At 45.6% G+C, this 26,573-nt stretch overlaps 2 protein-coding genes across 4 annotated transcripts in view; both read left to right on the forward strand.

The window, feature by feature from the left end:
• Positions 1–12,409, forward strand: part of TCAF1 (TRPM8 channel associated factor 1) — a 45,683-nt gene extending 33,274 nt beyond the window's left edge. For all 3 annotated transcript variants that reach the window (XM_024758090.1, XM_024758089.1, XM_024758088.1), the window contains exons 3-9: positions 609–1,603; positions 1,893–1,990; positions 3,125–3,338; positions 3,654–3,893; positions 4,936–5,273; positions 6,944–7,194; positions 9,767–12,409. In XM_024758090.1, the coding sequence (XP_024613858.1) occupies positions 609–1,603; positions 1,893–1,990; positions 3,125–3,338; positions 3,654–3,893; positions 4,936–5,273; positions 6,944–7,194; positions 9,767–9,776 (2,146 nt within the window). In that variant the 3' untranslated portion in view covers positions 9,777–12,409. The remainder of the gene's footprint in view (positions 1–608; positions 1,604–1,892; positions 1,991–3,124; positions 3,339–3,653; positions 3,894–4,935; positions 5,274–6,943; positions 7,195–9,766) is intronic.
• Positions 12,410–25,309: 12,900 nt separating this feature from the next.
• Positions 25,310–26,573, forward strand: part of TCAF2 (TRPM8 channel associated factor 2) — a 28,148-nt gene continuing 26,884 nt past the window's right edge. The window contains exon 1 of the mRNA XM_024758095.1: positions 25,310–25,386. The gene's annotated coding sequence lies outside the window, so the exon portion shown is untranslated. The remainder of the gene's footprint in view (positions 25,387–26,573) is intronic.

The following is a 26,573-nucleotide window of genomic DNA, read 5'->3' on the forward strand; positions in this document are numbered from 1 at the left end:
GGAACAGGTGGTGATGAGAAAAACCTTATAGCATGGATGTGTATCACTCCTGTTGGGCCGGCAATGAATGTGTGGGATTCTGGGTGTAGGCAGTCAGTCCTCTTGGATTCACATAACCCGAGAGTCCCACTAGAGTTGAGGCCGGTCTGCCCCACCTTTTGAGATAATAGTGATTCTTCACTAGCGCCACTGACTGACTCAGCTCTCCGTTAACTTTATTTGTAGAAAATTAGATGCATGAAATTATAAACAAGCCTCCTTATAGGAATGAAACCATGATTTTCCATTCAGTTCTTTGTATAGTGCTTAAAAGGCCGAAACACACACTTAAATCCAGAATATTTAAGATACAGTATTGGGTACACCCAGCAGGACTTCTTTCGAGATTTCCTTTGGAGGGTTTGCACACAGAGAAAGAGCAGAATTAATGCCGAGTGCCTCTGTCTTCCCTCCAACAAGTCTCTATACCCAGTGAGGCCAGGTCTGCCCACTTTGTTCTCCCAGTTCCCTTGTAAGAGCTAAAAATGGTATTGATAAGTCTGACACTTGCTATATGCTGGGTGCTGTTCTGAGCGCTTTGTAATAGAGAACACGTGTGTCTTTTGCAGTTGTGAAGACGACCTCTCCGAGGACAGAGATGAACTCCTGCACGGGATTTCTGAGCTGGACATCAGCAACTCAGACTGTTTCCCGTCCCAGCTGCTAGTGCACGGGGCTTTAGCCTTTCCCCTGGGGCTAGATTCCTACCATGGCTGTGTCATAGCGGCTGCCCGCTACGGCCGGGGCCGGGTGGTCGTGACTGGCCACAAGGTCCTTTTCACTGTTGGTAAACTGGGCCCCTTTCTGCTCAATGCTGTGCGCTGGCTGGACGCGGGCCGCAGAGGCAAGGTCGTGGTGCAGACAGAACTGAGGACTCTGAGTGGGCTGCTTGCAGTGGGGGGCATAGACAGCAGCATTGAGCCCAATCTGACCAGCGATGCCAGTGTCTATTGCTTTGAGCCCGTGAGTGATGTGGGAGTCAAGGAGCTGCAGGAGTTTGTAGCAGAGGGCGGGGGCCTATTTGTTGGAGCCCAAGCCTGGTGGTGGGCCTTCAAGAACCCAGGAGTGTCCCCTTTGGCTCGGTTCCCAGGAAACCTCCTCCTCAACCCCTTTGGCATTAGCATCACCAGCCAAAGCCTCAACCCTGGGCCCTTTCGTACTCCTAAGGCAGGGATAAGGACCTATCATTTCCGTTCCACTCTGGCCGAGTTCCAGGTTATAATGGGCAGGAAGAGAGGGAACGTGGAAAAGGGCTGGTTGGCAAAGCTGGGACCGGATGGTGCAGCTTTCCTGCAGATCCCCGCAGAAGAGATCCCTGCCTACATGTCAGTGCATCGGCTCCTAAGGAAGCTGCTAAGTCGCTATCGGCTCCCAGTAGCGACCCGAGAGAACCCTGTCATCAACGACTGCTGCAGGGGTGCTATGCTCTCCCTGGCCACTGGGCTGGCCCACTCTGGAAGTGACCTCTCTCTGTTAGTCCCAGAAATTGAGGATATGTACAGCAGCCCCTACCTGCGCCCCTCGGAATCTCCTATCACTGTTGAGGTCAACTGCAACAATCCAGGTAAGGAATGAGGGGTGGGAGCCTGGCGGGTGGGAACTGGAGGGCAATGGGTCGTGATGACTTGAGCAGCTCAGCTCCAGATCTGATCACCCCCAGGAGGCCATCTCCGTCCTCTGCTGTGCACTCTCAAGGAGATGGGGGTTGAGGTTTTAGGTGATGTTTGGAAGAGTAGAGCCAGGGCAGCATGGAGGCAGGAAGATGTACAGAGCTCGTGAAGGGACTCTGGAAGCTGCGTGGCGATGGAATCACGGAGGAAGGGTAACGTCTACTCTTCCTTTGCTTTTGGCAGGCACCAGGTATTGCTGGATGAGCACCGGGCTCTACATACCCGGGAGGCAAATTATAGAGGTCTCGCTGCCTGAAGCCGCTGCCTCTGCTGACCTGAAGGTAAGGCATGCCCCATCTCACCACCTAACGTGGAACCCAAATACGGAAGCCAGATGCTCTTGCTTTCATAGTGGGCATCTTACCTGACCTTCCTACAAAACCAGCTGGCACTACAGGGCATGTACTTGTACCCCCTTAGTTGCTTAGGATGAAGCAGCTAAGGTGCAGAACAGCTATAACTGATTGATTGAAATGTGTGGATCTGATACATTTCAGCGCCCAGGACTCAAACCTAACCAGCTTCTGGCTCAAGTTTTGTGCTTTTAACTTAGGTCATAGAGTGGGGAATAAGAAAGGTACCAGACGGCTGGTGCCCTAGCACACAGTCCAATAAATCTTAGCCCACGTTCCATCCCGTGTACATTTCACATCAAAGCATGAGGTCCTTCTGACTCCAGCTTCTTCCCTGTGACACCATAGGCTGTTCCTAGCTTGCGCGGTCCGCGTCAGCTCTGTCACTTTCACGTGAACACACACGGTATTCACAACATTAAGCTGCTGTCCTGCTCCATCCCCCTCGCGGGTCATCGTGATGGTTAGCGTCCGTTCTGTGCCTGTATCTGTCCTGGAACTTGTTTAGCATAAACCCGGGAGAACAGTCCCAGGATGCCTCTGAGGACAGGGGTGACTCCACTGGCGCAGGAATAGGGGCCTGCGAGACCAGGTGGAACTGAATCCATCTTCCACGTCAACCGGTCACGTTTTCTCCCACTGGGCCTCTCAGGTCAAAAGGCAGGATCCCCTCTGCCCCTTCCCAAAGCCAGAGTCACCACGGGGGAATAGGCAGCCGAGGATTCTGGTGTTACAGAGACAGCAAGGGACTCTGTGTGGGAGTCGCCCACCTCAGAATTAGCATCTGGGCCACACCTGGTGCCCCTACATCAGCGTCTCAGCGTGACCCTTTGTGGAGCTGTTTGACCCGCCCCGAGAGTGAATTTACACGATCTGGTCCATACGACCTTGAGGGATGATACAATTTCATGGGTTTAGCGCACAGGGCTTATAAATGGTGGGATGCCTGGACTTGCCTAGGGTCATGGCCCCATGACCCTTCCTGTCCCCATGTCCTGGGCGCTCTCCCCTTTGGCTCGTGCATGCCCCAGGGTCACTACGTGGGGGATCTCTCTGCTCCAGGTACAGATTGGCTGCCACACCGACGACCTGACCAGGGCCAGCAAGCTGTTCCGAGGCCCCCTTGTGATTAACCGCTGCTGCCTGGACAAGCCCACAAAGTCGATAACCTGCCTCTGGGGGGGCCTCCTGTACATCATTGTGCCTCAGGGCAGCAAGCTGGGCTCCGTGCCTGTCACGGTTAAGGGGGCTGTGCATGCTCCCTACTACAGGCTAGGTGAGTGGACGCCCTGGAGCGAACCCGAGGGACAGGGGGAGCTGGGGGTGAGGAGGTCATCTGGGGCTGCCTGGTATGGGAAGAGGGAGATTCGGATCCGTGGAGTGAAGGGAGGGAAGCTTCCTTATCGTCAGCTTTGAGGCTGAGGGGATAAAGACCAAACCGTATCACATCCATGGGACCTTTGTAGGAGAAGGATAGGGCAGGTATGTGGTCGTTCATGGCATTGGTGTTCTCCTGCTGGGGTTCAAGTTGAACGTGGTAATGTCAGGGGTTTGGGAGAACAAGTTTCAAGCGCTGTGGCCTGTCTTCCAGGGGAGACATCCCAGGAGGAATGGAAGAGGCGTATCCAGGAGAATCCAGGTCCCTGGGGAGAGCTGGCTACAGACAACATCATCTTGACGGTGCCAACCGCAAACCTTCGCACTCTGGAGAACCCTGAGCCGCTGCTACGCCTCTGGGACGAGGTGATGCAGGCCGTGGCCCGGCTAGGTGCTGAGCCTTTCCCCCTTCGTCTGCCTCAGAGGATCGTTGCCGACGTGCAGATCTCAGTCGGTGGGTACCTGGGGCGAACCTCTGCATGCTGCCCCCCCCCCCCAGGGCCTTCCTTCTTGCAACAGCCATGCAGTGGGCAGCCAGCAGGGTAGAAATGTTCTTATGGCAAGGCATATAAAATGTAATCCTTGCTATTTAAATGGAAAGGGAAAAAATGCGTCAAAAAAAAAAAAAAAGACTCACTGTGTCCCCCAACAAAACATTGGAAACTACCTAAGTGCCCAACAGTTATGGAATGGTTCAGTAATGTATTGTGTATACCTTCAGTGGACATTAAGGAAGACATTTAAAGTGATATTTTGATGGCATAAGGAAATATGATGAGGTTATGTGACACATAAAAAGCAGGCTGTAGAACTATATGTACACTGTATGTTAAAATATGTAACAGTTTTAGTCAAGAGATGTTATCAAACAGTGGGAATGGTGCAGAAAATACATGCTGGGTTTTCACAGACTTCCATCAGGGGACTTCAAGGAGTGGATAAAACCGACCGAGGGCCTCTTCCTAGGTCACAGGTGTTGGGAGAAAGCACTGAATAAAGAGATCTTTGCCAGCAGGTCAAGAGGCCTGAAAAGTGAAGGGCGTATAGAAATTAAAGAACCGAGGAAATCTCTCTGGACCTTAGTTTTCTTGGCTTATGTAGATGATCACTATAAGGTAGTCTCGACGTGGGCAATTCCATGTCTAAAGAATGAGAACCACAAGTTCTTAACTTTGAGAAAAGAGTATAATGATGGGTTCACAGGACAGAGCACTCCCAGAGAAACAGAAAAATTGAATAGTGACACGAACGGTGATCTGTAACCTGCCTCGGCTCCCATAGCCAGTCAGAGCGGCGATGAAAGCATTATTACAGAATGAGAGGGTAAGGAGGAAGGCCCAGGAGGCTCTGGGTTTTGCCTTTCTGAGCATTACAGGGTTCTGGAAGTCATGGGATCAGCGGGGACTGGGTGTTTGGGGAGATACAATAGAGAGAATAATTTTGTTAGATGGGTGGGGAGCGCTCTAACCTTCTTTTCCCCCTCCTGCATCTCCCAGGCTGGATGCACGCAGGCTACCCCATCATGTGTCACCTGGAGTCGGTGCAGGAGCTCATCAGTGAGAAACTCATCAGAACCAAGGGGCTGTGGGGCCCTGTGCACGAGCTGGGCCGCAACCAGCAGCGGCAGGAGTGGGAGTTCCCCCCGCACACCACTGAGGCCACCTGCAACCTGTGGTGTGTCTATGTGCACGAGACGGTCCTGGGCATCCCTCGAGGACGAGCCAATATCGCTCTGTGGCCCCCAGTTCGGGAGAAGAGAGTCAGAATCTACCTGGGCAAGGGTCCCAATGTGAAAAACTGGAACGCGTGGACGGCCCTGGAAACGTACTTACAGGTGCTGGGCCAGTGTGGGCGGTGGTGGGAGCCCCGCAGTGGGGACCCTGAGCAGACGGTAGCGTGGTGCCCGGGGGAACTCCCGCTGACCCGCCTCCCGCACCAGGTTGGGGAGGTCCTGACAGCGCCCAGGTGTGAAGGTGCTAGTTGAGGATGCTTCTCAGGGCATCACTTTGCATGGCCCTAAGGTGGACTTAATTGCCTCAGCCCCACCCTTCACCCCAGGACTCTGAAGAGATTTTTGAGAGTAGACAGAAAGCACTGAGAAAGGTTAAAAATTGGTAGAGGCAAATGTGATGCTACATATATAGTTGCTGTCACTGGCTTTAAACCTAGACATACCTGAGACTGAAGCCAAACTGCGCTGTTTAAATAGCTCCCTAAAGCTGAACACACCCTGATTTGCGCGCGCACGCGCACACACACACACACATACACACACACACAAATATGTGGGAAAGGAGCTGTTTTTTCCCTAGGTGAGTAAACTGTCTTCTTATTATGACTTGGCTGTGCCTCAGTTTCCACCTTATAAGCAAGCCAGGTTTCCTCACTGAACTGGACATGGGGGTGGCCTTTGCCTTTCAGTTATCACACAACACCCCAGTGGATCAGTTCCCAGCTCACTGTGGAGAGTTTCATCACCTTGGATTCTGGAACTCAGTCTCAGGCCAGCCACACTCCATTCTGGCCCTTCCACCTGCTGGAGTTCTCACTGCAGATCCCCTCCGCCACAAGAATGACGATGACACTGCTAGAAAACTGCTTTAACCTTGTCATCGGGACAGAAGTTCCTCCTCTGTGAAATCAAGTTGAGGTTGGAACTGCTTCCCTGGTGGCGCAGTGGTTAAGAATCCACGTGCCATTGCAGGGGACACGGGTTCGAGCCCTGGTCCGGGAAGATCCCACATGCCACAGAGCAACTAAGCCCGTGCACCGCAACTACGGAGCCCGCGCTCCACAACAAGAGAAGCCACCGCAATGAGAAGCCCTCACACCACAGCAAAGAGTAGCCCCCGCTTGCCGCAACTGGAGAAAGCCTGCGCACAGCAACAGAGACCCAGCACGGCCAAAAATAAACAAATTAACATGGGCTGTTTCCAACAGCCTCGGGATGGCTGCCTTTTCCCAAAATTATGCCTTACTCTTAATTCTAGCTACCTAGACTATACATTGTCTTCTGCTTCTACTGGACTCACCTTTTTTCCCAAAGGCCGTTTTTGGTCGCCTTGCAAATTGACATAGACCTACAGTTAGTGTGGATTATGTCAGGATACGGCTGGGAGTTCCCTAATTGTTGGGGTTTAACTTTGCAACTATGAAAAACAGTGGATTTTTTCACTTCAACCAATTTTAAATCCTCGTGTAATATCCGATGACTACTTTCATGGTCTAGTGAGATAGGTGAATAATGATATTGGTAGTAAATCCTACAGTTTTCACCACAGCTGTCTTGAGTGTCTGCTTTGTGTTGAGCCCTGTGCCGGCTCAGAGGCCCTTCTCGTCGTCAGAACATGAGAGCAGCAGCGAGGCTGGCAGGTAAAACAGGAGAGGGTCAGTGATAGATACGAAACTGGTGTTTAAGGGGTGAAACGTGTTAACTCATTTAGAGTGTTTGTTGGGTCTCTTGTAGATCAGATGTCTCATCCTCCTCCTTCCTTCTCTTTCCAGCTCCAGGAGGCCTTTGGGTGGGAGCCGTTCATCCGTCTCTTCACTGAGTATAGGAACCAGACCAACTTGCCCACAGACAATGTCGACAAAATGAATCTGTGGGTGAAGATGTTCTCCCACCAAGTGCAGAAGAACCTGGCTCCGTTCTTTGAGGCCTGGGCCTGGCCGATCCAGAAGGAAGTGGCAACCAGCCTGGCCTATCTGCCTGAGTGGAAGGAAAATATTATGAAATTGTACCTCCTCACACAGATGTAAGGAGTGCCCAGCGAGGTGGCAGGTAGAGAGGTTTGGGGAGTTAGGCAGAGATGGGGATTCACTCCTCGACCTCTGTCTCTTAGGTTCTAGCCTTGCCCTCTCAAGCTCACTGCCCCTAGATCTTAGTCATATCTCTGGGGAGTGGGTTCAGAACATAGAAAAAAGTGGAATCATAATTCCTCAGGAGCAAAGCCTTCTGTTTATGAGCTTGTTCCTCTGCTCCCAGCCATCAGATGCCCTCCTGACCCTGTGCTGGGCCAGTGCTGAGAGCTTTGGCCCCTGCTCCTATGCCAGCCCTTGGTTCACCATCGTGGGCCATAGCCCATAGAGGGTGGCTCTCACCCTGAGGACTCCCTGGGCTTTTATTTTGATCATTTCCCCAAAAACCTGACCATAGAACCCAACTGAAATACTAACTTACCATGATATTCAGACAGCTCCCTGATGACTCATATATTTTATGTCTTGGGTAGTTTTCCAAAAGCTGTCTGGTGGATTACGAAGAGCCCATAACTCGGGTTAGCTCTTGGGAAAGTCGTTTTACCTCTGAACTCCCATTTCTTTGTGTGTAAGGTGAGGGTAAAGATCCCTGCCTCACAGGGTTGTGGGTGAAGACAGACCGCTCATTCTGAGGAGTGTGGAGACCGGGCATGCACTCTGAGGGGTGGTTTTATTTCATGATGGTCCACAGAGTAGTGAGTTTCCTACTCCCCATTCTCTTCCCACAGCCCAGGGGTTAAGGTCATCATCTCTCACAGTTGACTTACCACATCCAAGTTCTGGTTCTTTCACCAGTTAGTCATATGACTCTGGGCAAGCTCCTGAACTTCTCTGTGACTCAATTTCCTCATCTATAAAATGGGATCTATTTCATAGGACTATTGTGAGGATTAAATTTTAGTACCTCTAAAAGTGACAGTACCTGGCATTTAGTAGGTACTGAGAAACTGTCAGCTGCCACTGTTACTGTCAGATTAACTCAACATCATTTTAGATCAGGACTGCACTTTCAGATGGCATTTACAGATGCAGTGAATTAACCCTATCCCATCCTACACTTTTATACACTGACTCTGAAAGGATTCTGGTATATTGCCCTATGATCTAAAGGAAGGTCTCTATATTTATAGTGGGGTTTTAAAAGCTGCTTGGGGTTTGGTCTCCTTCAATTCCATCTTTCAGGTAAAATCCCTTCTTTGATTAAGAGTGGAAGTCGCTTGAAAACCAGAACAATTCCACGAGGATGTTCATCCTTAGCAAACAAGGAGCATCCGGCTGAGTGATGGTGTTTATATTTCCGCAGTGACACAGATTCCTGTCGCTGTTTGGCAGATAAAGTCCATGCACAAATAGAACCTTTACACTGGAACAAGATAACTGGATGCAGCTGACCCAAATTTCATTTAATTACAGTACATTCAGAGATTTTTAACTTTTCTTCCAATCTTACTCAGAACCTCCCAATTCTTCGTAGTTTCAGCTAGAGCTGGGGCTCCAGGATTAATGCTGTGTACATCCAGCCAGTTTTCCTTTAGCTCACTTCTTTTGATTTAGTTGCTTTAATGCACTGTTTTATTTGCTTAATTGGGAATTGGATGGATGCATAGACAATAAGATTTGACCTAGACAATGTTTTTCTTTCGATTCTTTTACTGTGTCATTTCTTAATACTAGAATTATTTTCCCTTATTTCATGAGTATCTATCATCCAAGTACTTCAAACATAGATGTTAAATATTCATTCAGCGTTGAAAATAATTGCTATCAATTAGTGGGTTGTTGAGTATGTGCCAAGTATATAGACTGTTTCATTTAATCTTCACAGTAACCTTACGGAATGGAAACTTAACAGCTCCCATTTTTCAAATGAGTGAACTGAATGTTATGGAGATTGAGTAAATTGCCTAAGCCTTTACTGGTAATAAGTGATAGATCTGGGATCTGAACCCAGGCATTCTGAATACAAATGAGTTTTAGTAACTACAGTGCTTTGAACAAGCAAATAAATGAGGAAATGAAGAAATGAACCAGCAAATAGAAGGAACTTTATGTCCCTCCTCGCCAGCACTTTGGCTGTTTTTACTTAGCTCTCATCTAATTTTATCAGAACAGAAAGTCCTTTTGTTTACCCCAAATGCCAGTTCAAAGGAAGACTTTGAGGTAGGCTCCTGAGGTGCTCCCAATGGACAGTGCTGGGATGGTCCCTTTAGTACGGTCCCAGTCATCTGGGTTCCGGGATCTTCGGGTTTCAGTCCTTATCTCCAGGGCACCATGAAAGCATTCTACTAGCTTATTGGATTTTGAACGATGGGCTATTTTGGTAAAGTGTCTGACTCCCAAAAGTCTCAGACACTGTATGTTTTCAGAAAGGAAATTAGATCCTCAGTCATTTAGAACAATTTTTATACCCATTCTTGCCCTCCTTAGTCCATTTTCAGCAGTACAGCCCCGGGGACCTTTTAAAAATATCGAGTTATCCATGTCACTCCCCTGTCTAAAAACTTCCAATGGGACTTTGAATTTAAGATGATGAACTGAACATGTAAGTTTACTTCCCTCCCTCCCCAGGCCCCACTGAAACCGAAGTCAAGAAATGTAAAAGAGAATTGACACATCTCAGCAAAGAAAACTGAAGGAATTTGGTTATAAGTGAAGAAGATCTCAACACATTTCTGGAAGAGAGAAAGCGGAAGAAGTGATAATGAAAGAGTGCAGCTCCTTTCAGATGGAATATAAGCTGATCTGAACATGTAACCCCAAAGAGATTTGGGCACCTGAAAAGTCTGTCTACTGAAGAATTATGTCAGTTGTGAAACTGAACCCATCTCATTCTACCCCAACCTTTGCACAGAATACAGGCAACCTACCACTGGTTTCTGTTAAGTCTGTTGTTGTTGTTGTTTATTGTTGTTGTTTGTGTAAAGGAGTCGAATAAACTGCTTGAGGAAAGGTAGGAGTTGGCGCTCCAAAATAAATTTCTCTTCTGGGGAAAAAAGTGAGCCCCTAGCAGTTAGTTCTCTACAGATGGCTGAGATCCCTACTCAAGTAACCAAGTGCTTTTAGTCACAGAAAGGCTTACTGGAGAAGCAGACAGACCACACAATGGCAGAGGGAACCCACAGCAACTCCTATAAAAACAGTTATACTGATTCTTCAATGCAAATGGTCAGCTGGGAATTCCCAGACATTGAGCCTTAGGGGTAGGGGTTGGGGGAGGGACCAGGGGAGCAGCATGTGAGAAAAATAAACAATCAGGAGATTTGAAAAATATAACAGACTCTAGGGGCAACAGTTAACATGGAAGAAAATGACTTAAATATCTTCGGAGACATCTAAGGTGCATTTGTAAGATAAAAACAGGATGCTACAAAGAAGGGGAAAACCCTGAAAATAAGAGGAGCCCTTAAGTTGAAATAGGACTGCCAAAATTATTTAGTAGACAGGCTGTAAAATAAGGTTGAGGGAATCTCCCTAGATATAGAGCAAAAAGAAATAGAAAATATAAAGAGAGGAAAGAGACACAGACAATATCTAACTGTTATGAGTTTCTGGAAGAGAGAACACAGGAAATGTTGTGAAGAAAAAAAAATTGAAACGAAATAAGTCTCCAAATTGAGAGGACCCTATACAACCTACATCTAGACATAATCTTGTGAAATTCTGGATATATATTAAGGATAGAGCGAAGATACTGAAAGTGCCAAGAGAAAAAAATAAAATTAGGTCATCATAATTAGCTCAACTAAAAAGGGATGAGAAATAGACTGGGAGCCGATTTTTCATCATCAACACAATGCTAGAAGCCAATAGAGAAGTGTCTTCACACGTGGAAAATCTTTGTACCCAGAATTCCATAGCAAGCCAAACTGTCAAGAGTCAAGTCGAAAGGAATTTTCCAACATGCGCGTTTTCAGAAAGTCTACCCTCTTAGCACCTGGAAAGGAAGTTCTCTCTCACCTACTGAGGAAGTTCTCCAGCAAAATGAGAATGAAAATCAGGAAAGAGAAAGAAATGGAATCCAGAAAACAGTGGACCTCACCAAGGATGGCTGACTCCAGAGTGACCATTATCCAATAGGATAGCTCACTCCAGAGTGACAGTTATCCAACAGGAAGGCTCACTTCAGACTGACAGTTATCCAATAGGATGGCTCACTCCAGAGTGACCATTATCCAACAGGAAGGCTCACTTCAGAGTGACAGTTATCCAATAGGATGGCTCACTCCAGAGTGACAGTTATCCAATAGGATGGCTCACTCTAGAGTGACAGTTATCCAATAGGATGGCTCACTCCAGAGTGACAGTTATCCAATAGGGTGGCTCACTCCAGAGTGACAGTTATCCAATAGGATGGCTCACTCCAGAGTGACAGTTATCCAAGAGACCCATTTCAGATGAGAGTACACAGTTTCAGGCTCTCTGGGGAGAACATGCATTCTGTGCCATAGATATTATCCTTGAGAAGCTGGAATGTTTGAGAATATGGAGGAGATACATTCTTTAGTAAACAAGAGAACAAAACAAAAATGTCAAATTCAGGTTCAATTATGAGACAATAATAAAAAAAAATCATGGAATGTAAGAAGAGACTCATTTTGACATTGGCAGTAGGTACACTTCATTTCAAGTGACACAGGAAACATGACATTGGATATGTTTGGAAGAAAATATCCTAGCTTCTACTTAGTTCCCAGTAAACAGTATTTACAAAGCCAAAATAATGTAGATACTATTTATTGGTATTCAGTGTTCTGATCAGCCTATAGGTAAAACATGAAAGGCTTGATCTTTTATTCAGAAATAAAAGGGAAAGTAATCCTGAAAAGGAAAAGGAAAGCAGAAAGAGGTTGAGAATTAGTTGGGGGAAGAGAGGTGGAGGGAAGAGTAGAATTACTTACCTATTCAAAATGGGGATGAAAAGATAAAGTCTACAGTTAATGGAACAAGGACTAAAGGATTGTTACTGTTCAAAACTATAAACCAATAGAAGTATTAAAAATTTGGAAAAGGACAGGCAAATGAAAGGTGGGAATAGTGTAAGTTAAATCCTTATCTTTTGTAATGGGGGATTATTAAAGATTGTCTAAAGTTAATAAGTCAAGAAATTATTGTTCAAACATTATTTAATGTTAGGAAGTTAGTTAACAGAATATCTAAAAATAGAAATTGTTAAATGCATTGCCTCTAGGGTATGGGACTAGGGTTAAAAGGGTGGGGTGGGAAACTGTGTTTTTCATTTTAAGTCCTTCTGTACTATTTAATTTTTTACCTTGTGCATGTATTACTTTGAAAATTTTTTAATAAACTTAAATAAAAACCCTTCAATGGCTTCATATTAACTAAGATACAGTCCAATCAAAACACTTAAAATGGCTTATAAGGCCCTCAAGTATTTGGATCCACCCAGTGTGTCCAAGGCTCATCACATCTCCCCATCCCTCTCTAGTTCTAACCACACTAAATACCCTCCAGCTATTCAGACACACTTCCCCTTCTCTTGTTTCTACAGGTGTTCCACAGAAAACAAATCCTGTCCCGGTCTCACCATGTGTCTGATTAAGCTTACTGTCTAGCAGGTTTTCAGTATCTGTTGAGTGAATGAATGTGCAACAGGGTGTTCATGAAAATCACCAACTAGTGCTCTTTCCCAAGAAGGCACGTGATGTCTGTCTCTATTCCAGGAGCATTTCAAGACCATGATGTACGCTTTCCTGAACTATTCATTTGACAGTTTTGACAAGTTTTAGTCATATACGAGACCAGGTGATGTCAGAGGATTTCTATCCATCTGTTAGTCTCTTTGGTATGTTCTTTGCCAAACTGCCTCAATATCATAATCGATTTTCAGCTATTTTTTCCCTGTAGTTGGGAGAAACAGCCAGCTATCTAGTGGACATCTTCAGGCTCCCAAGTTTCATGTGTCCTGCTATGCCTAGTTTCTTGGTGGCTCTTCCTTCTTCATTAATTTACCCTCTTCTATTGCCTACCTTCCAAGGCCAACTGGAGCTCTCTAATGAGTATTGACTGACCTTACTGCCAATCTTCAACAACTGCATTTATTGGAAATCTTTCCTATCTCCTCTTAAGATCACTCTCTGATTTACCTAGTCCCTAAGCCAATGTCCCCACCCAATGTCACAACCTCACCTAATGCATGTACTTAACAGGCCAGTAAGTAATCAAACACTGCCCTAGATATTGACTATTCTTGCTGACAAAAGTAACACACCCTTCTTTCAAGACTAATTCACGCCTATGTTCTTTACTCCTTCAAAGATTTTGGACCCCTACTTGGCTTCCATTTTGAAACAGATTTCTTTCATTGACCCACATAATTGGAGTCAGTCTTCCAAGTGTGGTAGAGAAGGGGTGGAGGTTATCTTTAACTTTTCAGACATCTAGCTACAGATACACAAAAACAATTCCACATCTAATTCGAGAGAGTTACAGAAATGTTACTTATTTGGATTCTTGTGATTTAAATGCTGTAAAGAGAAGCGTTTCTTTGATAGGAAAGCTTGAGCAGTTTATTTCCAAGGTTCTAGTGTCATGTTAGGTGGTTGGTTTCATAGGTGCTCATTATATTAGAAACAAATAGAATAAATAAATGAGTACATTAAAAACAAGGTGCGCATTGACCAGTGATGACTGTCAGAAGGCAAGGATCATGCTAATACAAATGTGTGCACCTGAGGGCCATCAGAGTTTATCCTCTTCATCTGCACTATACGGGGCCTCATAATTAGTTAAGAAATATGTACGTGGAGGCGCTAAAAAGTTCTTTGCATGAGCTGCCTAAATTTGGACATCACAGGCACTTTCACAGACTGCCAAAATTATTTAGTATAATTTGAGAACTGAGATAGTGCTGAAAGGGTAGGAGGGAGGGCAAAATGATCAAATGCACAGTATAAAAACAAGTCAGGTGGTTGGGAAGAGGCCCCAGAGACATAGAGAGAAGACCCCTCTCCGCTTCTCAACAATACAGCAGGCTCTGCCTATGCCTAGTCCTCTCATCTGTGAAGCGTCTGATGTAAACAGGAGCCAAGAACCTGGAAAGATCATAAGCCCATTCCTCACCCTTTGTCAAGGTTAATAGAGACAGGAGAGGAAACTCCAACTTTTTTTTTAAATAGTTTCTCCTTTTCTTGCTATCTGTGTAGCCTTGGAACCAAACTGTTACAAAGTAGACAATAACAAGCCTTAGTTAAGGCTTTTGACATTTAATCACAGGATGATTGGCACTATAAACTTATTTATTGATGACGAACTTAATCAAAACTTAGAGCAGACTTAAATCTCAGGTCCTCATAGGGAAACTTTCAGATAAACTTTAAAAGGGCAAAGATCTGACTTATCAGAAGTGTTTGAATGACCTTTGGATAAAACCTAGTGGATCTCTGGTAGTGGATAAAGAAGGGCCTTTGGGGCTTCCCTGGTGGCGCAGTGGTTGAGTGTCCGCCTGCCGACGCAGGGGACATGGGTTCGTTCCCCGGTCCGGGAAGATCCCACGTGCCGCAGAGCGGCTGGGCCCATGAGCCATGGCTGCTGAGCCTGCGCGTCCGGAGCCTGTGCTCCACAACGGGAAAGGCCACAACAGTGAGAGGCCCGTGTACTGCAAAAAAAAAAAAAAAAAAAGGGCCTTTGATGGGGTGGGGAGGAGAGAATATGCTCAGGTATAGCTGGTGATGGTGTTAATGCCCTCCAGCCAAAGACCATCAGGAACACACCTGTAGTTGAACAAGTTGGATGTATTACTTATCGCAGCTGGGGGAAATGCACACCACAGGGAACTGTGGGAGTCTCAGTAAAAGAGTGTTAGAAAGAACCTGTTATAGGATTTGGGCTTGGGTAGGTAGTTTAAGGGAGGGTCTAAGGAAGCAAGGCTTTGTTCTGGATTGGATGCTCTCAAGAAGCAGTGGCACTTCTATGAGTGAGTTTCTCAATAAATCTCATCTCTAAGGAGGGCTGACTAAAGTGAGCTTAAAGCTGGAATTGGCTTTTTTTAAAAAGCAGCAGTTACTCACTTTAGACAAGAGAGAGATGTGTCTGGTATTTTGTGGTTGCCCAGAGATCTTGTTTCCATCTAACTTTATTTATCATAGTCTCAGAGTGACCTTGTCTGATGTCAATGTTCTGTGAAATTTTTATGTCCGACAGGGCAAACATGGCCATGTTCTAGCTGTGAGTGTCAGACAACTTCCTGGGTGTCAGGGGCTGCCTTTTTTTTATTTTCCTTATGCAAAAGAATAGAGAAAGAGCCTTTGTTTCTCTTACAGAAAATTCAAAACTGTACTTCTCTTGACTGAGCATAAGGGATAAGTTAGAAAAAAATTAATATCACAAGAGATATCCTGGGAAAGGATGGTTCCCTAATGATCCCCTAGACTTGGTGGAAGTCTCGGTTGTAAACCAAAATGAAGTTGGGACCGTGCTCAATACTCAAGGGGCACTCACTTATTGTCTGAAACATGCCCACTCCTTAAATGTAGGTTCTGGGCCATGCCTAGGAAGAATAGGAAGCAGTCATGAGAGTAGCAGTTTGCTTTTACATAGGAGGGATAACAACAAACTTTTACAATTCATGTAATTTCATTTGCTAACTGTTATAATTGGTGCACACAGAAGGAATTGAAATTTAAAATGGAAACTGGAAGATGCATTTCCCCAGTGCTCAGACTTCCCTTGCTAAACTTAAGAATCTCTGTTGGGATAGGAGATTAAGGTAGTAAAGGTCCATGGCCTCACCCAGATTTTCAATATTTTTTTAGCACTAAACTAGATGAAGCCACTAGAGAAACACTTCTCCAAGTTAAATTAAAAACCTTTTTTTTTTTTTTTTTGCAGTACGCGGGCCTCTCCCGTTGCGGAGCACAGGCTCCGACGTGCAGGCTCAGCGGCCATGGATCATGGGCCTAGCCGCTCCGCAGCATGTGGGATCTCCCTGGACCGGGGCACGAACCCGTGTCCCCTGCATCGGCAGGCAGACTCTCAACCACTGCACCACCAGGGAAGCCCAACCTTCTTGTTTTATCTGCCCTCTTTTAAGAAACATTCATAACATGTTTCTTAAACATTCATAAAACCAGTATAAAATTTTGGTTTCTGAAAGATACATTTCCCACATTTGGGCATCCTCTTCTAGTCTAGCCATCAAGTCACCTAAAAATTCATTAGATAAACATGTATTGAACACAGACTGCAATGCTAGTTACTGTTACAGGGTCTGGAAATACAAGGTAAACATAATAAAGCTCCTTCCAGTTAGAACATAAAAATGAACAAATAAACATATATCAGGTATGTTAAGTCCTGTGAAGCATTATAAAACAAAGGATGGGGAAGAGAGTGTTCTGGGATAGAGGAGTAGACAATGGGTAGTGAGGTCCAGGAAAGCCTCTCTGATAAGGCGACATTTGAGCAAATTCTTAAAGGAAATGATGGAGCAAACCCTGCAGATAATTCACGGCAAAGAGAGGTAAAATTATATTTGGCATATTGAGAGCAGCAAGACAGACATGAGTTTCATCCCTAGGATAGTCAATAGCTACTTTCTCAGATGTAAGTCTTGACCACAGATTTCTGACCTTAACAATCTATTAGGGGCCATTAACCTAATGGACACTTGTAACTTTTGAATGTCTGTCCTCAAAGTCAAGCCACATTTCACAATGAATTTTGCAGCTGCTCCCCTCTGAAATTTCTCTGACTAAAAAGAAAGAGGGGCTCATCTCAGTAGTTGTTATGGCCTCTACCAAAGGGACTGAATGGAGACATGACTCTATACTTTTCTATACTAATTTCTGGGCCCCTGTCAATGACCCGATGGATCCAGTAAGTAGAATTTGGAACCAAATTCATATGGAGAAAATTGATCTGGAAACAATTGACAAAATTTGCATACCAATGAAAATTTTAGTCTTATATGTTGATGCCCATCACGACAAATGTGTAGAGAGTAGCAGGAACCTTAGACTCAGTTATTCCTGGCTTGTCATTCTATATCCACCCTTCCCCCTTTTCCCCACCTGCCCAAGCTGAATGATGTCCATTTGACCTCAGTTCAAATTAAAAGACACTTCGGATCACAAGTCTCAATATGTAACGGGAAGACTTAAAAAGGAAGGCCTTCATGTCACAGGAACTTCAGAATAAATTCTGAACTAACATCTGCAGGAAAAAGAATTATGTTGCTGGTCTTTATAAGAGTAGGAACTTTGACACACTCTTCCTCTGTAGGAATTTTGTTATGGAGATATTTGGCCTTCCATGATTCCCAATGCCCATACAACAGCCCCTCTGGCATCTTGATAGTTGCAACCCTTGCGGGATTGTGTATGAAGATGTATAAACCACACTGGTGTAGATGCGATCATAGGAACTTGGATCTGTTGTGTGCCTACCCATTGGGTCTGATATTTCAGAGCTGGAGGAATAACATCCATTCAGCCTTGGGCTAAGTCAGCTCCACTGGTTCCCAGATGGCTGAAATCTTCAGTACAAAACCAAAGTTTATGTCTGACCTGGAAATGGGAGGAGTTTAGAAATGTAAGAAGCCCCCTCCCTCATTCATCAATGGAGGGAGAGAGTTTCAGCCTGGATATCTCTGGAGTGGCAGTGATTTTCTCCAAGACATCTTCTGTGGTTGGAATATTACTGGCTCCTACCATATATATTCCATATACTTATAACCCAAAAAAGAAAATATCACCCCACATTAATTTCACAAATGTACCAAAGGAGAATATGAAAACTTTTATAACTCTGAATTAGGGCTGGCCACCTGTCAAGATGGCCAGCAAACTCCACCTTATTGCTTTAAACAAACATGCAGGCAGGAACTTGCCCCTGGAAATAGACCATGCTATAATTTGAATAAAGGTTATCATACATGTACTACAGAATGAAAAATGTGGATGAGTCTTCCCTAAATGCTCAAGTTGATGACTTTGCTCTTTACTCCCACTACAACGCAATTTTAATGAATACACTTGAGCATTTTAATGTTAGGAGATATAATTATAACAGTACTTATATTAGCCTGGGTCCTCCAAGAGGCAGAAGCCTGATGAGGTCAGGTGTACAAGAGGTTTATTAAGGGAAACACTTGTGAGAGAAGATGGAGAGAGACCCAGAGGAGGCTGGAAGAGCCATCAGACTGCGATGTAGTTTTAACCTTTGTGAGGAGAGAGTGAAAGAAGGAATGGTTTGCATTGTAGGTCTCAGAAGGTTTTGACAAGGCCTCTGGAGAGTCCGTGAGCCAAAGTCACAAACCAAAAAAGTCCCATGTCTCCTTAGTGCCCCCACCATACTTAATCACTGGCCAGCAGAAGCTCCTGGGCCACGTGGCTTTGGCGCCAAGGATTCTAGAGCACAGCAGCTGGGTCCGTCCGTCAGCTGCATACCCACTCCCTGCAGTTGGGAGATCTGAGCCGAGCGTTTTCATAGCCACAAAAACACTCCTTCTTAAAACAGCTGTAGACACCTGTTCTGGATCATCTTAGTGACTTAATTAACCTCGCCAGTGACTCATACCAGTACAGGCACATAGGTGGATTCATCCATCTCTATTCCTAAATTAGAGTGTGGCTAATCCTTTCCAGATTCTTGAGGCCCTTTAGGGAAAGACTATATGGGACCACATTAAGTTTAACTCGTAACTAAAAATAATTGAAGGAGGAGGCCAGTGACTATTAATGCTAGCCCACAGTTGGAAAGCATGTGTATAAAGTAACCCCTGCATTTGGCTTAGTGAGAAATTGGAATTACTGCAGAGATTTTCCTCTATTTGACAGAAATGGACTGATGTAACACTAGTAACAATGAAAATTCTGATCTGTGTAGGCTAGACAATTATTACACTATTTATAACCCAAAAAGAGCCCAGCGTTGCAGTGCAAAGGGCATGGATTAGCATGCTTGGCTTAAGCTAATTCATATCTACCCTTGGAACTGGAAATGGCTTCATTTCCCCCTGAATCTTGTAGGGGAGAGGTAGATTATCTGAACAAAATTGGGATTTGGTTAGAAAGGACAAGAGAGGTGAGGTAGAAAACAGATGTTGAGGAAGTAACCTCAGTGTTTCTTACATGGCATTTCTTAAAAACCTTCCTACAAATTGGAGACTACAATCCAAGCTCCTTAGTGTACCAGCTAAAGTCCCTTAAAATCTGGCCCAAATGCCTCGTAGAGCTAGCACTATATATACAAGTCCTGTTAACAAGCTTCACTCACAATGAACATTTTTTCTCAAACCAAGCTTTTCACACACACATCTTCATGCTGCAGACTATGACACAGCCTCACTTTGTAATGTCTGCCACCCTCATCCGCCCACAAAGATCATACATGTTTCTCCAAGGCTAAGTTTTAGTGTTACCTCTGTAACACTAACCTCTGATATCTTGTTACCTCTGTAACACTAACACTAACCTCTGATATCTTGATTAGAAATCATTGCTTCTTCCTTTCTGTTCCCTTGCACTTAATTTGCAGCCAATTCAGCATCTACATAAATCCACCTGATACTACAGTTGTTTCGTGTCTCCTGTCCTCTCTCGACTTACTGACCACAGTATCACCGTCATCTCCCAGAGTGCCTCACAGAATATGTGCCCCGTGAGAACATGCTGACTTTCATGGACTAGTTTCTGTGTTCTCCTGGGTGGGAGGAAAGGCCTGGGGGTTCACACCTTCACATGAGCAATGATCCTTAGTCACATCCATGCTGGTCACCATCTTTCATTTCCCAATTTTTTAAAATGGACCCTTATGCTGTGCCTTATGTGGCTTTGTCTCCATTCTTCAGCCAACCCTTGCTCCCAAATGGCAGGTACGTTACTGATGGTGGGTCTGCTTCTGCTCTCTGACCCTGGAAAAATCACCTTTGTTTGAAATCCCTTCTTCTATTAGATCAACACTGAAATAGGCTCAGGAGTCCTTTTAGAACAGTACGGTAAAGTAAATATGGTATTTTACCATAAAGACTGAGATTGATGTAGGTAGAAACCGGTTAAAACCTAAGAGCACAAACTCTCAAAAGAGATCTTGAGCTCAGCGCTGACATGGAACTTGCTTGACCCTCCCTCAGTGCTCGTTTCCCACTTTGCTTCTCAAAGGTCAGTTGTTTGCTGGTATGAGACCAAGAACTCAACTAACTTCACCTCACATTGGGTTTCCATCCTGAAGTATTCGGAAATTCTGATCTGTTGTATCCAAACTGTCTTCCTTGTATAGGTTTCGCCATGCTCCTTCTTTCTGCAACATGACTGCATTTGGTTCTCTGCCAATCAGGTTTGCACTAATCCTCCAAAGACTTATTTACTCACCAATTCAATAGACATTTCTTGAACATTCACTATATACTTATTTATTCAACATACATTTATATATTTATTAAGATACGACATTCCAGAAATGAACCAAAATCAATGGTGGGCAAACAGGAGACAGACTCCACACTCATACCATGAGGGCCTATGAGAGAGAACATTAATCAGATGAGCATACAAGTAACTGTAGAATTACAACCTGGGTAAGAACAGAGGTTTATCAGGAGGATTTAGTACAGTTCTGGAGGTTAGGACAGTCTTTCCTAAGGAAGTGATGACTGAGCTAAGATAGGAAAAAAGAGTCATTTTCTAGGAGAAGGAAATTGCACTTTGGTAGGAGGGAGTTTTGTACATCGAGCAACCTTAAAGAAAACCCCTGGAGGGGAGTTTGGCCAAGACGGTGGAGTAGGAAGACCCTGAGCTCACCTCCTCTCACGGCCACACCAAAATTACACTATTTACAAGGATAGTAGAGCAAGGACTGATGAGAAAAACCAGAATCTACCAGAAAAGATCTTCTACAACTAAAGGTATAAAGAAGGAACCACAACAAAAGGGGTAGTCGGGACAGAATCATGGTACAATCAAGACCCATACTCCCATGTAGGTGACCCACAAACAGGAGAATAATGAAAATTGCAGAGGTTCTCCCCAAGGAGCGAGGGGTCTGGGCCTCACACTGGGACTCCCCAGCCTTAGGGGTTCTGCACTGGGAAGACAAGCCCCAGAATGTTTGGCTTTGAAGGCTAGCACGGCTTACTTTCGCAATAGTCAAAGGGCTGTAAGAAATAGAGACTTCACTCTTAAAGGGCACACACAAAATCTTACACACTCCGGGACCCAAGGCAAAAGCAGTAATATGAAAGGAGCCAGGGTCAGACCTGCTTACTCATCTTGGAGAGCCTCCAAAAGAGGCAGAAGGCAACTGGGACTCATTCTGGGGACATAGATGCTGGCAGCAGCCATTTTGGGGTGCTCATCCCACGGTGAAGCACTGGTGTTGGTAAGTGCGATTTGGGGATCTGTCCTCTAGCTTATTAGAACTGGGACCTGACCCCACCGACCAGCCAGCCAGGCCCAGTCCTGAGACACCCCAGACCAAGTAGCTAGCTGGGTAGAAACACAGCCCCAGCAGACAGCAGGCCAGCTACCATAGGACCCCTTGAACCCCCAGTCACCCCAGGACACGCCACTGCCCACCAGAGGGGCCAGAACCCAGCCCCACCTGCCAGTAGGCCAGCACTAGCCCTGGTACCACCAAGGCCCTGCAGCCCCACACAATGGAGTATTACTCAGCCATAGAAAAGAATAAAATCCTGTCACTTTCGACAACATGGACGGACCTAGAGGGTATTATGCTAACTGAAATAAATCAGACAAGACAAATACTTTATGATTTCACTTATATGTGGAATCTAAAAAACAAAACAAATGAACACACAAAACTAAACAGAGGGCTTCCCTGGTGGCGCAGTGGTTGAGAGTCTGCCTGCCGATGCAGGGGACACGGAATAGGCACAGAGAACGAACAGACGGCAGTTGCCGAGGGGTTGGGGGTGGTGGTGAAGAGGTGAGGGAGATTAAGAGGTGCAAACTTTTAGTTACAAACTAAATCAGTCACAGGTATGAAATGTGCAGTGTGAGGAATACAGTCAATAATTATGTAATATCTTTGTACAGTGGTAGACAACTAGACTTATCAAGGGGATCATTTTTAAACGTACAGAAATATCAACTCACTGTGTTATGTAACAAAAAAACTAATACAGTGTTGTAGCTCAATGATACTTCAAAAACAAACTCCTAGGAAAAGAGATTATATTTGTGGTTACCAGAGGCTGGGTGTGGGAGGAGGGTGAATTGGAGGAAGGTAGTCAAGAGGTACAAACTTCCAGTTATAAGACAAATAAGTTCTAGAGATGTAAGATACAACATGATAAAGATAATTTACATGCTGTACCTGATATACAAAAGCGGTTCAGAGAGTAAATCGTAACTGTTCTCATCACAAAGAAAACTTTTTTCTATTTCTTTAACCTTGCATCTATATGAGACGATGGACGTTCACTAAACTTACTGTGATAATCGTTTCCTTATGTATGTAAGTCAGATCATTATGCTGTATACCCTAAACTTATATAGTGCTGTACATCAATTATAACTCAATAAAACCAAAAGAAAAAAGAAAGAAAGAAAAAGAAAAGTTATATTTAAAAAAAGAAGGACTTCCCTGGTAGCTCAGTGGTTAAGAATCCACCTGCCAATGCAGGGAACACGGGTTTGAGCCCTGGTCCGGGAAGATCCCACATGCCACGGAGCAACTAAGCCTGTGTGCCACAACTACTGAGCCTACGCTGTAGACCCTGTGAGCCACAACTACTGAGCCCGCATGCCACAACTACTGAAGCCCGCGTGCCTAGAGCCCGTGCTCTGCAATAAGAAAAGCCACCGCAATGAGAAGCCCACACACCGCAATGAGGAGTAGCCCCTGCTCGCCACAACTAGAGAAAGCCCGCACACAGCAACAAAGACCCAACACAGCCAAAAATAAATAAATAAAATAATTAATATATATATTTTAAAAAGAACTACAGTAGATGAAAAGTATTCTCCATTCCCAAACACCCTGGAATCACTTATCAGAGGTAACTATGGTTATCAAGTTCTTCACACACACACACACACACACACACACACAAGGAAGCTGTGTGTCTCTATAAAATCTTTTTCTATATTAAACAAGATATTACACACACTAACCAACACATTTTAAACATTAAGCTTTTAAACATTTCCGTACTAGTACCTGCAGAGTTATTTCATTCCTTTTAACAGTTGAAAAGTGTTCCACTGTATGATGTAGCTTAATTTAACCACTAACTTACTGTTAGAATTTACTGATTAGGTAATTTTGAGTTGTCTTTGGCTTAAAGAACAGAAGTTTACTTTCTCATGTTCTGGAGACTGGAAGTTCAAGATCTAGGTGCCAGCAGGGGTCAGTTTCCCTGAGGCCTCTCTCAGTGGCTTAGGGATGTCTCCTTCTCACTGTGTCCTCATATGGCTTGTCCTCTCTGTGAGGGCATCCCTAGTGTCTCTTCCTCTTCTCACAGGGACACCAGTCTTATTAGATTAGGGCCCCACCTCACTGGCCTCATTTTAACTCAATCACAATTCAGCCCATAACAAAAAGCATTTCACAACATATTAAAATAAGTATCAGCACTTCATTCCTGATTGCCCCCACTCTCAAACAAACAAAAAAAAACTGCTTTAAAATCCTGAAAGTATATTTTCGTAAAGATCTAAAGAAAAATAGAATAATAATTAGCATTATGTTAGTTTAACACCAAAGAGGGAAAATGAAAGAGTCAGTCAGCACTACCCAGTGTACACTTAAGGGGAGGCAGGGGTGGAGCCTGGACTTGGGAAGGGAATGAAGTGGAAGAAGCAGAAGCTGGATTGCAAGGTCTGAACTTCATTCTTGGCAAAGGTGAGGGTGAGCTGCAGGAAATAAATGACATGTTCTATACAGATAGGCAAGAAATGGAGTCTACCAAAGTATATTTTTACCCAGGAAGAAGTCAAAAGAGGTTTAAAAAATGAAAATACATAAAAGGGAACTCGACAGCAAGATCCTGGAGGAGGTGCTACCTATTTTACAAAGAGAATGGGCTCGAGATCTGGTGAAGGCACTGGCCTTGATAAGCCCCGAGACAGAAGAGAATATGAGTGAAGTGTCCACAACATGTTAAAATCAACGAGGATGTAAGATTAACTGCTACTTTTAATTCATGCTTATAAAAAGACAGTCATGAACCTTTAAGAAAAATAGATACATCCGGTAACTTTATGAACAGTGCGATGATTTACATGTATAACCAGTGTTAGCCCCAAACGGGGGTGGGGGATTATAAAATAGGGATCTAAAGCCCCCTTCTCCATAATCACTCTCAAGTACGCACGCGTGTCCCCACCCCTACCTGTTTCTCTCTCCCCCTTTAGCAAAACAAAACAAAAACTCCATAAAAGTTAAAACAGCGCATCTGCTGCACAAAGCTGTGCAAAATCAGATTCGCGGCAAACTTAGAACTCTTTAACCTTGATTTTGACCTTCCCACCAGTTTTAGGTAGAAATCCAAGCAGCAGCCACTCTACAGCTTTAGCTGGAACGGACGTGTCTGGTGTTGTAACGGGCACGTTTCCTTCCCAGCAAGCACATCACTGGGCGGCATTTCCGCCTACACTCCCAGACTCAGTTCTCTTGGTGGAGCTCCGTGGACCGCCGAGAATCCCGCCCGGCACGGGGTGCAAGGCCGGTCGCTGGCCACCAGGAGGCAGCCCCTCAACTCAGGAGCCGCCCTGAGGCAGCGACACGACAGCCTGGGTTCTCCGGCGCCGCACCCCCGGACCGGAGGGGAGGGGGCCCAGTTCCACGCGGGGCCCAAGCAGAGCCTCGGCCGTGGGTTACGTTGCTGTTGGGGGATTCTTCGCCCCGAGTCTGCCTTATTGGAGACTTGGCGTGAGCTTTCCTCACCAACTGTGACAGCAACTTTGCGAAGCTCCCTCTCGCTCCGACGCGACCCTCGGAGAGCCCGGGGTAGCCGGTTTCGGCCCGGACACCCGAGGGCCGAGAGGCCCCACCTCCCGGGGGGGCGGGGCGGGGCGGGCTGCGAACCCCGCAGGAGCCCGGCCCCGCCCCTGGCGCGGCGGGGAGGAGCCTCCAGGGCACCGCCCCCCCGCCCGCACCGCCACCTCGCCCCGCACCGCCCGCAGCTCCTGCCGCGCCGGGACCGCCTGCCGAACCTCGGCTCCGGCCTCCACGCTCTGGCCTGCACCGCGCACCCCGGCCGCCCCAGCGTGAGTTTGCCGATCCGAGCGGGTCCGTAGGGTGGACCGGGGGCCGAGCACCTGGGGACACGGGTACGCCCCAAGGTGTCAGTTACAGATCCGAGAAGGTTCCCGGCAATCGGGGTGTCTGTCTTCTTAGGTTCACGTTCCTGTTTCGTTTCGCCCTTCTTTCCCTATTTGCTGTTTGTCTCAAGACACTTTTCTCCCGCCTCTTTGAATTTGTGAGCCAAGAATTTGACAGATGTGTGATCGTGTATGGGTGTGATTCTGGGTGCGCGCGCGCGGGCATGTAGTTATGGAGTTGTGGGCCAAGTTCTGAGAACGTATTACTCATCTCCTGGGTTTTTTGGTGCTTTTCCTGTAAAACTAGGGAGGCCCGGTTTCGTGAAAGCCCTCCCTTGTCCTGTCAGAGGTGGTTGGCTCGACCTCAGGCTTCCTGATCTCTCGCTGCCTTTTCCTACCCCAAACCCGCAAGCTGAGCTTATTCACCCACGGGCTCCATACTCCAGCTGGGAACTGGTGCTTTTTTGTGAACTCACTTTACTGGGGGCAATATTAAGAGGTGGCAGATGGGAACGGCAGTTTAAAACCAAAAAAAAAAAAAAAAAAAAAAAAAGAGCTGGAACTTTACAAGGAATACAGGGCATGCTCAGGGAGCCAATAAAAAAAAAAAAAAAAAAAAAAAAAAAAAAAGGAGCTGGAACTTTACAAGGAATACAGGGCATGCTCAGGGAGCCAAGCGTACCAGAGATTTGGTGGAGAAAGTGAAGGAAGAAGTCTAAAAAACTGTGGAGAGCCCGTATCCTGGAGGCTTAAAATCCAGGGTGAGCCACTCAGTTTTTACCTGGGGGAGTGGATGAACCTGAGAGATCTGATTAGGAAGACGTGTGAGTAGGATGGCTTGAGGGAGATTGTTGGTGGGAATGTATCCTGGGGACAGAAACCAGATTGGTTTCATCTAGATATGAATGTAAACTGAAGGGACTGATATTTGAGAGATACGTGAAAGAAGATGAACAAAATGAGGTGGCTGACGGTGTACGGAAGCAGGAGGGAGGAAGGACAGAGGCAGATGTAGTGGAAGGGAAGGGTTTGGTGTCTGTCAGTTTAGATTGTTCCCCAAAGCAAAACCTGATAGAAGGACCTGAGTGCAGGTGGTTTATCTGGGAAGTGAGCCCAGTACTGCACAGTGAAGA

Source organism: Neophocaena asiaeorientalis, unplaced genomic scaffold, assembly GCF_003031525.2.
Source record: "Neophocaena asiaeorientalis asiaeorientalis breed wild unplaced genomic scaffold, Neophocaena_asiaeorientalis_V1.1 scaffold206, whole genome shotgun sequence".
In the NCBI taxonomy this organism is placed as follows: Eukaryota; Metazoa; Chordata; class Mammalia; order Artiodactyla; family Phocoenidae; genus Neophocaena; species Neophocaena asiaeorientalis.